Here is a 14031-nt window from a genome sequence, read left to right on the forward strand (position 1 = left end):
TGGTGGAAGTCGCCAGCTGGAAGCCAGGGGAACAAAGAGAAGTGCAGGTGGAGCCGTGTGGGAAGAGATGGGGGAGCAAAGAGGGGCACAAAAATAGCGACACAGAGCAGATACGGAGGCACTCGCCCATCCCTTTTGCTCTTCTCCACTCACTACTACAGTGATTTTTAAAATGCCATTTTACAGACATCTTTTATCTCATGCCCACACCACTCTTTAGAATCACAGAATCATTTAGGTTGGGAGAGACCCGAAGTGAGTCCAATTGTTAATCCAGCACTGCCCCAGGGACAGTGACTTGACCACTTCCCTGAGCAGCCTACATCGGTCAAGGAGCAACAGAACCAATAAATCCCAACTTCCTCCAGACCCTTGTCTTGAGGTGACATTCCTATAGGGATTCTTTAATGTTAAAACATGGGCTGATTTCCTTTTGGAATGTTCCTCTCAGCAGCAAAATTAATAGGCTTTTCTTTTACTAGATGACTTAGTCCTCTGCATAACTCTCAGGTACTCTTCCAAGTCTCTCAATTTTCTTGCAATTTTGTTGAAATAGTTAACAAATTCAGAAGTTATTACAGGGCTGAATTAATAGCTTAGTTGCACAAGCCTCAGCTCTTTCAAAAATCACACCAAAGAAACCTCAGCTCATGACATAGGAAATTGACAAATTTTAGATTACAGTAAGCAAGGTAAAGTAGAATAAATAGTAATAAAGGAGACCATCTCTTTTTCTAGCTAAAAGCACACAGCTATGTAGGAAATGGCAAAACCTTTCAGGAATACAGGTCTGTGGTTAGTCATATAGTGATAACAAAAAGACCATTAGTTGATAGGTCATTGCTAGCAGGAGATAAAATCCTAAACTGAATAAAGAACGGGGTGACATGTCAAGCCAGCCCCTAACATGCAACCAGATGAGGGATGCCTTTCCTGCAGTATACATTACAAATTCAGAAACTCAAAGGTGTCTTCAGCCATTTAATGGTTAATGAGACTGATGGGTATTCACACAAGGATATAAATAGCCTTCATATTCTCCTTGCAACCTTGGTAATAAAGGAGCTACTGCAGCTACATAGGGGTAAATGGAATGGTCTACTGCAAATAAGTACTTCTAGCATTGTGCTTGCAGCAGTTCTAGACAGACCACAAGAAAAGGGGAACTCAGCAGAGAGCGAGGCTATCATTAAAAGCATTGACAGAAAAGTCTAACGGAATAGAAACATCAGGAGCAGAGCAAAAAAAACATTTTTTATTATGTAGTACTGAAAAGCCATATGAGGTTAAACATTTTTTAAGTTTTAAGTTTGGGAAGTGGTCCATTATGGCAATGTATATTGGCTTATGATTCAAACACACCATTCCTTGGAACTATACATCTCCATTATGCTCTTTCATCATAAAACTATAGCCCTGGCCATCTTAGAGCAATGGTGAAATGTTTTTGAAATAGTTTAACGTTCTTCTACAATGGAAAATTTCTGTACAATGTTTCTTGCAAGACATGTTGTCTAGAAAGTGTCAACAGGAAGCAAAGTACAATTTCAGGTATTTAAAGTTGGCCCAAATAATTTCACTGCTCCTAAGTTTTTCTCTGTGGAGTCATATGTGACTTTTCAGTCACATATGACCCAAGCCCCCCAATGAGACAGTGCTGTGAAAACTGCAGAAATGCCTTTCTGGGCCAATGCCAATTTGACCATAGGATGGTCCTGCAACTCAAAGTTTAGGCCCCTGAATTCTCCATATGGATGGGAATCAGGAACACATAAAGCTAGATAGTACTATGCATCCACTTATTTAAACGTATTTTACATCTACAGCCCTTGACACATCACTCTTTCTTTCCATTAAAATGTGAAACACCTATGTTTTGAAACTTGACCAACTTCCAAGAACAATAAAATACTATAGTGCTCAACTATTAATTAGACAGTTAGTAATATTTGCACTTATATATTGCTAAATAATTTAAACTATAAAATTTAAACTATGTAGGAAAGAAAAAAAAAAAAAAAAAAAGAAAAAATATTCATAATTGTCTCTTTTATTTTTGCCCTTCTGGATGTTTCCCTCACTCAGAGATATTTACTTTTAGGTCCATCCTTCAGTACCTGAACTCTCCTTCCATTTCCAGAGTAATCTCTTTTGTTGCAGGGCTTAAATACAGTAGTTAAACTGAAACAAAGTGCCTTTCTAGACTTAAGGAAAGCTTTACCTCTTGCACACTTCCCCTGCAATCAAATATATGCATAGTAAGTAATGCAATTTAAAAACAGCTAATGAGTATTTCCTATGGAAAAATACTCCTTTGGAGAATATACTCCTCAAGGACAGTCCTGATTTAGACTAGATCAAATAAAAGATATAATTACTGTAATACAGCTGTGGGTGGAGGAGGGGGTGGAGAGAAGGAGAAAGAAAATAAGGGACTGATAACTTGATGTAAATAACACTAAGAATTATTTTCCTGCTGACATCAGTACTGCCTAATGCTGCTCTTTCTTGCTCTGAAACATTTGCTCTGGCCAGTGAACCTGGGACCTGTCATGCTGTGAGGTAGCAGGTGCTGTAACATCGTCAACACCAGGCTCCCCATCCTGGTTCCTTCCTCTCACAACATTCAAAATATGTTTTGACAGACATGACTTCACAGCTGTATTATTTTAGAGGTATACTGTATCTCCAGAATAACAATAGCGTAGTGCCTTTTTAAAAAGAAGGCCATGGTTAAGCAAGGGTAGCAGCAGGATACAATACAATTGCAAAAAAACCCCAAGCATACTATTTGTTACATGTCTATCATATGTCAAGCATAGAAAACTGAAAGCTGAGGTTCTCTTCATTTCTAATCTTGGCAGCACCTGGTGAAAAACTCAACCTAAAAACTGAGTAAGATTTTGGCTCCAAAAAATTTGGTTGGTTTCAGGTAGTTTTGAGGGGTTGTTTATTTGTTTTGGGTTTGATCCTTCTCTTGCTGTTGCCAGGCTTTCCAAGAGATTACCCAAAAACTCTATAGAAAGCTTCAGATCTCAACACAGTTTTAAACTTTATGTTATCCCTCTTTAAAGGTTACTGAGTTCTAGCCTGTTTCATTTTCCATCTGTAGCAGACATTTATATTTATAACCTGTTCACCACCATGATACCTAAAGCATCTAATAAAAACCAGAAACAAGCAGCTTCCTGGACCCTGTCTTTTATCACTCAACAATAGAGAGCAGCCCTTAACAACATAACAGGGTTTTATTTATTTTTGCCTTCTGATCTCCTCCCAAACCAGAGAAGCCCCAGTGAACACCGGCCACCTGAGTGACTCCTTCAGGCTCCTCCAATCTCTTTCACATCCACTGCTGTCCTGCTCCTACTTATCTCCCTTAGCCTCAGGTAAGGTCTTTGTTTACACATTCTTAAAAGGGAAATCTCTTCAGCCTATCTATTCTTTATGCTTCCAACCAGCACTGTAAGGGATCTCCTGTAAGTACCAGAAGCACAAAAAGCTGCTGGGAGGCATGAACTTCACAGGTTCCAAACCCAGAAAGGAACCCAGCCAGTAACACAGACATCAGCCCACCGTGACCTGCAGAAATGTACCACCTACTTTGGAACAGGCTTGTTTCTCCTTCTCACACTTAAGAAGAGTATTGCTGTATATAAGGTCCAAAGGAAAATCTGTTTGCATTAATACTGAAGTCAGAGTTTACAGAAGAGACAACCTGAACATATGGGACATGTCCATGTAGCTAGACAGGAAAACACTTCTAGCAGCTACAATTACCTAGGTCTTCCACAAATTTCAGCAATAATAGAGAAAAAGCTCATTCTTCAGAGGTTTAAACATTTGTTTCTTGCTTGTCAGAATGAATTATGGACAACTCTGCATGGCAGATCTGATAGCTGGTGTCTGCCTCATTCTGAAAGCAGTGGCAGAAGGCATTTACAGTTGCTAAAAACCACTGGAGTTAATATTCAGGAAGCAGCAAGCACCACACGAAAAACATGAGAAATCCTCCCCAGCTAGAAAGCAGATACCAGATCCAGTCATCTTGAACTAGACAAAATGAAAATACTGCAACATCTTGAATCTCTTCCTGAAAAAAAAACCAGCCAACCCAGACCCAATCTACTACTATTCCAATGAACCTTTCAAATTTCTGTCAGGAAATGAAATGGGTTCTTTCCAGGTCAGCTTAACACAAAGGTAGCAAGAGTGCTGGAAGCTGTTGTTTTGATGTTTCACACCTTGGTGGTTCCTCAGCTGGTGACATCTCTGAGGCAGTAGTCTCCCTTCTGAACAGGCTGCCTGGCCACCACCACTTCTATCTGTAACAGCAGAATTAGTGTAAGGAACAGAAAGGAGCTACAGATGATGCACATGAACAACCTCCTTCCCACAAATTTATGTGTTTAAGGTGTCACAGTGCTTCAACATCCAAGCAGTTCATAACAAAGTGTTTTGATTTAATTAAACACATTACAAGTTTTTAAACATTTCCAAAGCAACTTCTCTTGCAACTTCTCTTAAATTTGCCCTAGAAGGCAGGAGGAAATTCTGGCATTTCCCATAAAAATGCAGTTCTGGGTGTTGTCCTGCTTTCACACAAAACGAGACTTAACTAATACAGAAGAAAACAAAAATTCTGTGACACAATGCATTTTTGCCACAAACAAATCTCTTACAGACGTATCTCCCACTTCATCATTTTTATTTTTATTTTTAAAATGAGCTTCCTTCATCCATAGTTACTGTTAGATGATTTTTTGAACTGGCTACCCCAATAAAACCTTGATGCTTCCTGTACCACTCCTGTTTTATCACATTTGACATGTTTCCTGAGTTCACTTCCCTAGTGCTTACAACTACAGCAGGTCCTTTTAAAGGCAATGCAGCAAACACACAAAACATTATCTTCTACAGTTGTGCAGTTATCTTAATCAATAACATTTATTAAAACCCTTCTTTAGTTGACAGTTATGGACCATTTTTATAAGACTGAAGAGTTGTCAAAAGTTTTCTTGGCTGAAGGCACAGCCTTGTTGAGAATTCCACTGCATGTGGTGTAGGCTGAAGACACTTCCTGCCTCTCCTTGTCCTTACATATCGTTTACCTCTAGCTGGAATCAACACATCTTTTAGAAAAGCGGGTTAATTTTTTTTCTCTTCCACACCACTAAACAAAACAAAATTATCACTATTTCACCCAACATGCTTGCACCTTATGTGCAGAAATCCATCCTTCAGTCACTGAGAATCTACTTGTCTATGTCCAAACCAAAGGTCTGATTCAGCTAAAGAGCACAGGATTTCAAAACAGCAATGCTAGAGTCAGTCATGACACCATCTCCAGTGCCCATGCACAATATGCCAGCATTTATGGCACATTTTCTACCACAATTTTTATTTGCAATTCTATCTGTACACAGTAAAGGAAAAGCAGCCTACAGCTATTAAAATATAAAGATGTTCTTATAAAGACCGCAATTATTCAGAGGAGAGAAAGCAAAAATACAGAACCACACAACTGAGTTTCGGCCTCCCTCCCCTTTTATTCTTATTTTTGGCATTTGGAATCCCAAAGTACTTCACCTTTTACTGTTCCACTGCTGTTACTGTTCACAACAAACTCATTCTGACTGTTAACCCACAGCAGTCACCCAGTTTTGCAAATGATTAGACACATTATTTTGTTCTGAATACCATCATCTTGGCTTCCATAGGACATCATTGTGTAAATTACGCCAGAAGTAAATAATGCATGAAATGTGAAATGTTGCCTATGCCAAAGCTGATCTAATGCTTCTTGGTGTGGAAAGACACTTTAAGAAAAAGAAAGAATTAAAGAAAAAAAGGTAAATTAATTTAAAAGGCTCAAGCCAAAAAGACACTTGAAATTTATAATCATAATAATAAAGTAATGCTACAGACATTTGCTACTGAAAGTAGAATTCAGCTTCATGACTCATACCGGAGTGAGCAAGCAGACACCATGGACTATGTTCAGACAGTCTGAATTCAAGCTCAGCCAAGTGTTTCCCATTAGCCAACACTAAATTCCCAGTGCCACCAAGCCAGTGGGAATTGTGAGGCCCAAACCCAGCACTTTCTTATGGCTCAGCCCAAAGGAGCATCTCCCCACCACTTCCTGACAGTGAAGGGACCAACCCAGTCCTGCACATGCACAATGGAGAACTACACAGGTGCACGGCTAAAATACTAGAACCAATATTTGCAGCTTTTTTGGATGGGAAGCACTGCAGGGCAGGAAAAATCCTGTAGACATAAAAAATAAAGCAGAAGAAAACACTGAAGATGTGCTCTGATAGTCAAGCCATCGAAAGTTACTCAAGACCCCCTTTTTTTTTCAGGATTCACGGTGCTGAATATGGGACACTCCTGTAACTCTCTCAGCAATGTGTGCCCCTTGTAAAGGCCTGCATGGCTCAAACAGGCACAGGAGATGATTTAACAGGTGGTCACTCTGTAATCTCAGAGCAGTTCTAAGCAGCCTGTTCCAGACCAGAGAGTGCCCAGGATACAGAAGAGCATTTTCAACACCCCTCTGCAAATGTACCACCCAATCTGAAACACCCAGCAGCACCAAGTGTCTGAACTTCAGTGTTTGCAGATTTTTGGGGAAAATAGGCTATGTAAAACATTATTTTAGTCCAAAGAGATAAGACCTTAATTTCATAATTATCTAGATAAAGACCTGTCTTGTTAGTTGGTCATCACTAAAACAGGACATTAAAAAAAAATTAAAATATTGTAACATTTTTGCTCTTACCACAAAGTAATAATTTAAAATACATTTGGGCAACCACATCATCTAATATATGTCTTAATTATTTTTATAAGAAATTTTCTCCATTACAATTGTTAATAAGAGACACACCTACTTGTATAACATATGCAAAGTTAAATTCAGATGAGAACTGGAATTCATTTAAAAATACAGTCTTCATCTGCTAAAAAAGCAAAAGCTACACATATCTTACAAATACAAAGATCTTGAACTTCATAAACACATTTTGCCTTTTAAACACTTTGATAAGTGAAGTATATATAATTAGCAGTTAATGATTTAGTTGATTTTTTTGGGTCACTATGTCCTACCAGATCACAGAACTAATAGACCTCATCCCACCACATCCTCCCACCTCATCATCATATCTTAAAGGCAGAAATAACAAATAAAAGCGAAATTTAAAAAAATAATGATAAACAAAAAAAAAGTTATTCCAAACAGAATTCTCAATTTTATGCAGTGTCAGCCAATAATGCTGTGGAATACAATGGATAAAGAAAATATTCCCTCTGTACCGGAAGAGGGGATTACTATTTGTTCACACTTGATTTTCTACTCCACCAACCTTTTCTAGTTAATTATCCATTAACTCAGCTGTTAAACTGTTTGACTGTCTCAAAAGTTGAACTAGCACATATGGCTCATTAATGTTTTATTTTACCAAACTGTTGGTATGTTTAGATGTTAATACATCAAAGAATCCTGCTTTACAATTATTTTATCAGCTGTATTTCTCAAATCATAATATTTTAAATTTAAACAGGTCATTTATCCTGACTCCTTGTCCAAGAAATACTTGTTCCATCTTTCATGAACCTATCTTGGCTAAGCTTTTTAGCTCAGCTAAATTCATGTTTTCAGAGTTTATACCATGCCTCTTTCACAGGGGGTGCCTGAGCCAGATTCAGCCACCCAAGTGAACTGTGTTCAACATTTCCTTTGCAAAACAGACTGTGGCAACATCATCAATCTGTGTATAAACATCACAAAATGACAGCAGAGTGCTGTAGAGATACACAAGGCTAGAAGAGGTTATACTCAACTGTTTGGTGAACCCGACTGCACTTATGTAAGTACCATGACAAAACCACTTACTGAAAACATAAAAATGAAAACCATTCTTCATTGTCCCTGCTTCATACTGCAGCAACGTCTCATGAAGAAAGTTAACTCTTTTTCATCCCCATGGATCTTCTTCCCCCAGCCCTTTTGTATTATTTTAAATCACTGGCACAGAAAAGCATTATTTTCTTGGGAAATTAAATAATTAATTGACACTTGGCTGTTATGAGGGTTAATTACAGAAGGCTGCAGGCCCTGACCAGACTAATTCTGACCATCCCACTGGATGTCTGTGACAAGCAGGTCTGAGAGTCTGTTTTACAGTGTGATTTGAAACACACTTGGAAAGAATGGCTTCTACAAATCATCTGCTGTGTATGTCAACACTGAGGCACTCAAAACTACTAATCTTGTAAGCAGTGACTATGAAGTGGTAGTTTACATCATAAAAAATAGTTCAAAGATGTATTAAGACCTCCGTTTTATTTTTTTAATGGAACACATCAGCAAGATAGCTCCAGGTGAAGTTTTACCCTTTACCTTGTTACAATTTAGAAATTTTCTTAGTAACAATACAACTGTATCTGGGTTTTTCATTTTCCTGCTTACATAAACACAAGTTTGCTTGTGACTCTAGAAAGGCAACAACAGCTTAGGAGATCGTGGTCAGAAGTACTGACACTGAAATGTCAGTTTCCCTTTCCTCCTCTTGCTGCACTGCTCACATGATGATGTACCATGCTTTTGTTTCTTCCCGACCCAAAAGTATCAGTAGGATGCAACTTCTCTCTAACACCACTTTTTGATGGACCAACTGTTCACTCGACAAAATCATATGGACAGTACAACAAATATAATGGCACGTTCTGACAACAGCTGCAACAGAATGAACTTTATTTTTGCAAAGTAACATTGAGTCCAGACTTTCCTCATTCAAACAGCTCACACTGTAGCTGCCACAGTTCTTTTTCTTTTCTGCCTGTTCAAAGCAGACAGTTCCACCCCAGCTATCGTGCAGGTAATAATTTATACTTACAGAATTAAGAAAAAAAAAATTTCAGAAAGCAAATCCTCACTGGTATTTTTCCAAAGAAATATCAACATAACCTTTTTTTTCCTTTTTTAGCCTATCCACACTTCTGCTTTTTGAACACAATACAGTTAAAGTGTAGAGTTGTAACTATAGAGACAAGGCACAATAAACACAAGTTAACTCACGAAGTCTGTGGAAGAAAAGCACGACCGTTTGTCTGTGTTCCCTATTCACACAGTGCTGGAAGGAGAGTCCCAGCTAAAAAATGCACTGCCTGTACAGCTCCAGCATCACACAATTAGTACTTGTCATCCCTGGAGCTCAAAATAACACAGTGTGTTCGTTTGCAGAGGAAAGAATGTGTTTTCTTAAGAAAATTGGATCTCTGTGCTGGTAGTGCCAAGTCCACAAACAAGATTTAGGTCTATAAAAGTGAGAATTAAAGATACTGTCGGACAACCGAGTGAGAATTAACCACATAAGGCTGGAAACTTATGAAAAGAAATAAGCATTTTAGTGTAAATCTTGAGTCCAGTTCTGCTCCTCAATTTCTTAAGACAAAATATTCAGAGACAATAGTAATGTCAACAAACAACAAAACTAGCACAAGGTTCCTTTCCTTCGCTGATCAGAGGGCAGTGATTCTGTAAAGCATTATTTTATCTGGGATGCCTGCAGACATCAGCCCTTTAATTGGGACCCACAACAAACACATTTGGGGTCCCAGACTCAAGCAGCAGATGCTGTATGTACTTGCTGGTGGCCAGCTTCAAAACAGCATCACAAGTCAACTGCCCCAAATGAGACAGGGCAAACCAGCCACTGGCACAGCCATCAGTGTGGATATTGCCCTCACAATGCACCTGGGGAGCAAAACCCAACTGATCTTCCAAGGAATAGGCCCAAAACGCCAGAGAGTTTGCCCACATGGCCACACAATCCTCTTTTAGTCATCCACTGATGGCCAACAGTGGTGCCTCCTGCCTTCCTCCCACACCTCTGCCTGCTGTTTCCCCTTGTCAGAAGGGTTACTGATAATGAACTACGTAACAAAGCATGCTGTAGGATCACTGATGTTTTTGTGGGCCCACTGAACCAAAAACACATACCTTTTTCAAAATTTTTTTTTCTTTGTACAAATTCAGTTTTCTCCCCCGTTGTTAGGAGCCTAAAGCATAGAGAACACAATTTTCAACCTCATCAACACCTATGTATATATATATATAAATCCAGCTGATGCTGTTGAATTTCTTCTAATTCTGACAATCTGCATAAGTGCACAGTGCATGACTAGTCTGCTCCCTCTCCTTCAACACAAATACTGTAAAAAATTAAAACAACCGCAGCACTGACCTTTCAGGCAAATAATTACAGGCATTTTGCAGTTACTTTAAATGCCCCTAGCAAAAGATCTACCGTTGGCTTTGTGCAAGTCTAAATACAATCTTAATGGCTCTGTCTTTAACCAAACAATATGTCTAGCCAAAGACTTTCAGTACACTGGGGAAGTATGATTATACAGTCCACAAAACCCATGCTGTTCTGTCCCTGTCATGCCCTTCTCTGTCCTATGAAGTGTCTGACATTTTTAATTTTAGTGCTAACTGCAACCTTTTTTCCAGAACTGAAATAACTCTTGCTGAGTTCATTGTTCGATCCTGTCTGTAAGTAAAGCAAAATCAGTACAAGCTCTGCTGAACCCTACTGCCCAGCAGAATTGCTGGCTTTAATGAGCCTGGGTGTAATGAATCTGTGTTCAATCACTTCATTCTTAGCAAGACCCAGGACTCTCGGGTGCACGCCATCTGCTCCAACTGACCCGGCTGCTCTTGGATCTTTTCCATTTATTCCAGCATTTCCTCTTCTGCCACATGCTCTCACATTCTCTACCTCATCTCTGTTACCTTGCCTCTTTCATCCATGTAACTTCATGGAGTAAGCCAACTAACCTTTAAACCAAACCCTTGTCTGTTTGCTGTCTGAGGGCACACAGCACTGCTTTTCTCCTAGGATCTGGCATCCCAAACAGCACTATTCCATCTAGGATGCACCCACTGATTTTTGTCTTGACAGCAAGCCCTGCCATTACAGGTAAGGAAGTGGAGGGAGATTTCCTGTGATGCTTGTGAGCATCATCCTGAGGAGTAATAAATCTCAATCAAAGAGTATAAGGAAAAGCTCCTTCTTTCTCAAAGTTGTATCCCACTTATTACGTAAGTACAACTGAAGACAACAGCACAGGTTTGCAACTGCCAGGGCACTAAATGTCAGTTCTGGAAGCATCCTGATTTATTCAACCATTCCTCAATGAATACCTTGAGAATAAAAAGCTGCAAATTGCACATTGCTTACAAAACCATCCTTAACTGTCTCTCCCTATAGCCTGTGCAAGGGTCAGAGAATGGTGTTAAGTACCTTCTGCACTGAACAGACTCTGCTTAGTAGAAATCCAGAATTGGTTTCCAAACCAAATCTCCCCATTTCTGACATGAATAAACTCAGCATGACCATTTCTCAGTCGGTCAGTAGGGATGCTGCCTGTATACAAAGCACTAACAGTGACAGATGGGGACTTTAAAAAGCATTAAAAACCCCCAAGAAACATTCATACTCAGAAATTATTTCAAGGAAAGAATGTTATCTTAACCCAAATGAGCTATCTTGGCCTAAAACAGGTGTTCCCTGTACTAGGAGAAAATGTGTATCAGGAATCTCTGTATATTGCTCCCCTAACTGTTAGAATGGTAGGATTTTTTTAAGATGAAAATATTGAATCACATTTTTGGACTATAATAAGACAAAACATCAGAAAAATATCTCAAACAACATAATGAGATTTTCCCTATCAAAACAACCCCATTTGCAATTTTTTTTAAACTCATTCCATTAATTATTTTTTCCTGAAGTCTCAATAAATGTAAGAATACCTGACAGCAGTGGGTTCTGAGGACAGGCACACCAGCAGTAGAGCAGAATGCCACTCTGGTTAGTGTCCTATAAACAAGAGGGGAAGGGAAGGAAGGAAAAAGAGAAACAGACCCAGATCCCACAGGCCTTATTATCTGAATATTCCTGAAGCAAATTACAGGCTTCTTTGCCAGTAATGTTCTCCCTACAGCATAAATATACCTGGAAATAATCTAAAATAGTAAAAAAAACCCAGAATGTCAAAACCAACCAACAAACAAATCCAGAAACAAAATCCCCCAAAACAAAACCAAAATCAATACCTCACCATTTCCAGGCTTAAATCACACATTACTACCAAAACGACCCTGAAAACAAATTATGATAATAACATAATAATAAACTTCATTTAAATGATAGGGTAAGAAACTACATAGCAAAAATAAGGGGTTTTTTCCACACTCCTTTGAAAAATTAAGTGGCTATTCGGATAAGCCTTGTTATTTGAAAATGAATGTCCTGTTCTTCCTCTTTGCAAAGAAAGGAAAGAGGAATAACACTCCTAGTGCTGTATCTATGCAAAATCTCTACTTTCACCACTTGATTCACCTGCAAGACCAAGGTCACAGTGTGGTTCAATATAAGGTGCTCAATATACAGTGCTTGGTAAGATTTTTTTTTACTGATCTGGTAAAGAGCACACCAAGGAAGAAAAATATCCTTGAAACGCCACAATTTTCATTCAGAATCTCCTGTGCAATACGAATTCTTATAACCCATTAAGAGATGATCTGCCAGCTATCTATCTGCCAGCAGTAGAGTTCACTACCTTTGGGCAGTGCCCAGGTACACGACCTCCATTTCAACATAACTTTTTTCTGCTTGATAACTAAAAGCTATTTGAGAACAAAACTCCTGAAAATAAAAGTTTAATTAATTAATAAATACACAGACAAACAGGAATAGCTTATCTCTGTTCAGGACGCATTAGGCAACTACAGCATGTTAGTTAAATTACTAATCCGCAGGTGGAGAAGCCCCAAGTCCGGTTCCTCCCTGTTCCTGGAAACTGGCTGGCACAAGCTTTCTCCCACCCCGGACAAGTCTTTTCCTCAAAAAGCAGAAGGGCTCCACCTCACAGCCGCTGCTGGGGAACACTCCTGGGGCTCTGATGGGGGAGACCCCTGCACTTCGCACCTTGTGTTTGCGCTCAAGAACTGACATAAAACACCGCAACACCATTTACCTGCGGATTTTACTTTTTTTTTTTTTTCCCACTGAAAAAACATTTAAGAAAAAGCCCGCAGTGGTAAACCAGGAATTCAGCACATGGCACATCCTTTGATACAACTGCCTTTATGACTTTCGGGGTCGTTTTGAGAAAGGCGACGGCACAACCGAGCCGGCCGGGAGCCCGCGGTGCTCTCGGCTGCCCGGCCCGGCGCAGGGCGGCCCGGAGGGGCACGGCCGGCCCCTCACGCACCGCAGCCGCGGAGCCAGCGCCGGTCTGGGGGAGGCAAGGGGGCACGGAGCAGCCCCGGCCCCGCTCCGCTCTGCCCCGCTGCCGACAGGGCTGTGCCTCGTCCGGCCCCACGGGCAGCACAGGGGCGCCCGCAGCCCCCAGCTTCCCGGCGGAGGCAGCGCCTCTCCCGAAGGGCAGCGGGAGCGGGTCCCGTCCCGCACCCCACCCCAAACCTCCCCACAGCTCCGGGGGGAGCTGGACCGGACAGCCCCGGACCCACCTGGTGCAGCGTGTCCGGGGGCAGCTGCGAGGCCCGGAACAGCTCGCCCACGCTGCTGCCCCCGGCGGCCGCCTCGGGGGGCGGGCAGCACCGCGAGAAGAGCTCGGAGTAGCGCTGCTGCTCGGTCTCGCTCAGGGGCAGGAGCAAACCCCCGGTACCGGCGGCGGGGCCCGATCCCCCCGCCGGTCCCTGCTCCATGTCGGGGCGGCGCGGGCACAGCCGCTCGGCGGGGCAGCGGGTGTCGCGCCGCCGGGGAGCGGGGGGACGGCCGGGGGGCCGGGAGGTGGGACGGGAGGTGTGGCGGGGGCCGGGGGCGGTGCCGCGCTGCGGCGGCGAAGGTGCAGTCCCCGCCCGGTGAGCGCCGCGCCGGCTCCGCAGTGCCCCGGCCGCCGCCGCCGGCCCCGCCTCTGCCCTCCCCGCCTCTGCCCTCCCCGCGGCCCCTCCGGCGGGCAGCTCCTCCCGGGCCTCCCGCTCCTGCC

The 14031-nt window shown here is 41.6% G+C and overlaps 1 protein-coding gene across 5 annotated transcripts in view; it reads right to left on the bottom strand.

Moving 5' to 3' along the window:
• The window catches only part of REPS2 (RALBP1 associated Eps domain containing 2), a 95371-nt gene extending 81554 nt beyond the window's left edge, over positions 1-13817 (bottom strand). For 3 of the 5 annotated variants that reach the window (XM_086880001.1, XM_086879999.1, XM_086880000.1), the window contains exon 1: positions 13553-13813. In XM_086880001.1, coding sequence (XP_086736127.1) covers positions 13553-13750 — 198 coding nt within the window. In that variant the 5' untranslated portion in view covers positions 13751-13813. Of the gene's footprint in view, positions 1-7903; positions 8001-13552 lie in introns of those variants that run through there. The other 2 variants (XM_086879998.1, XM_086880003.1) reach the window with 2 other exon arrangements.
• Positions 13818-14031: the final 214 nt, after the last annotated feature.

Source organism: Cyanistes caeruleus, chromosome 3, assembly GCF_971803275.1.
Source record: "Cyanistes caeruleus chromosome 3, bCyaCae1.hap1.1, whole genome shotgun sequence".
NCBI classification, from domain to species: Eukaryota; Metazoa; Chordata; class Aves; order Passeriformes; family Paridae; genus Cyanistes; species Cyanistes caeruleus.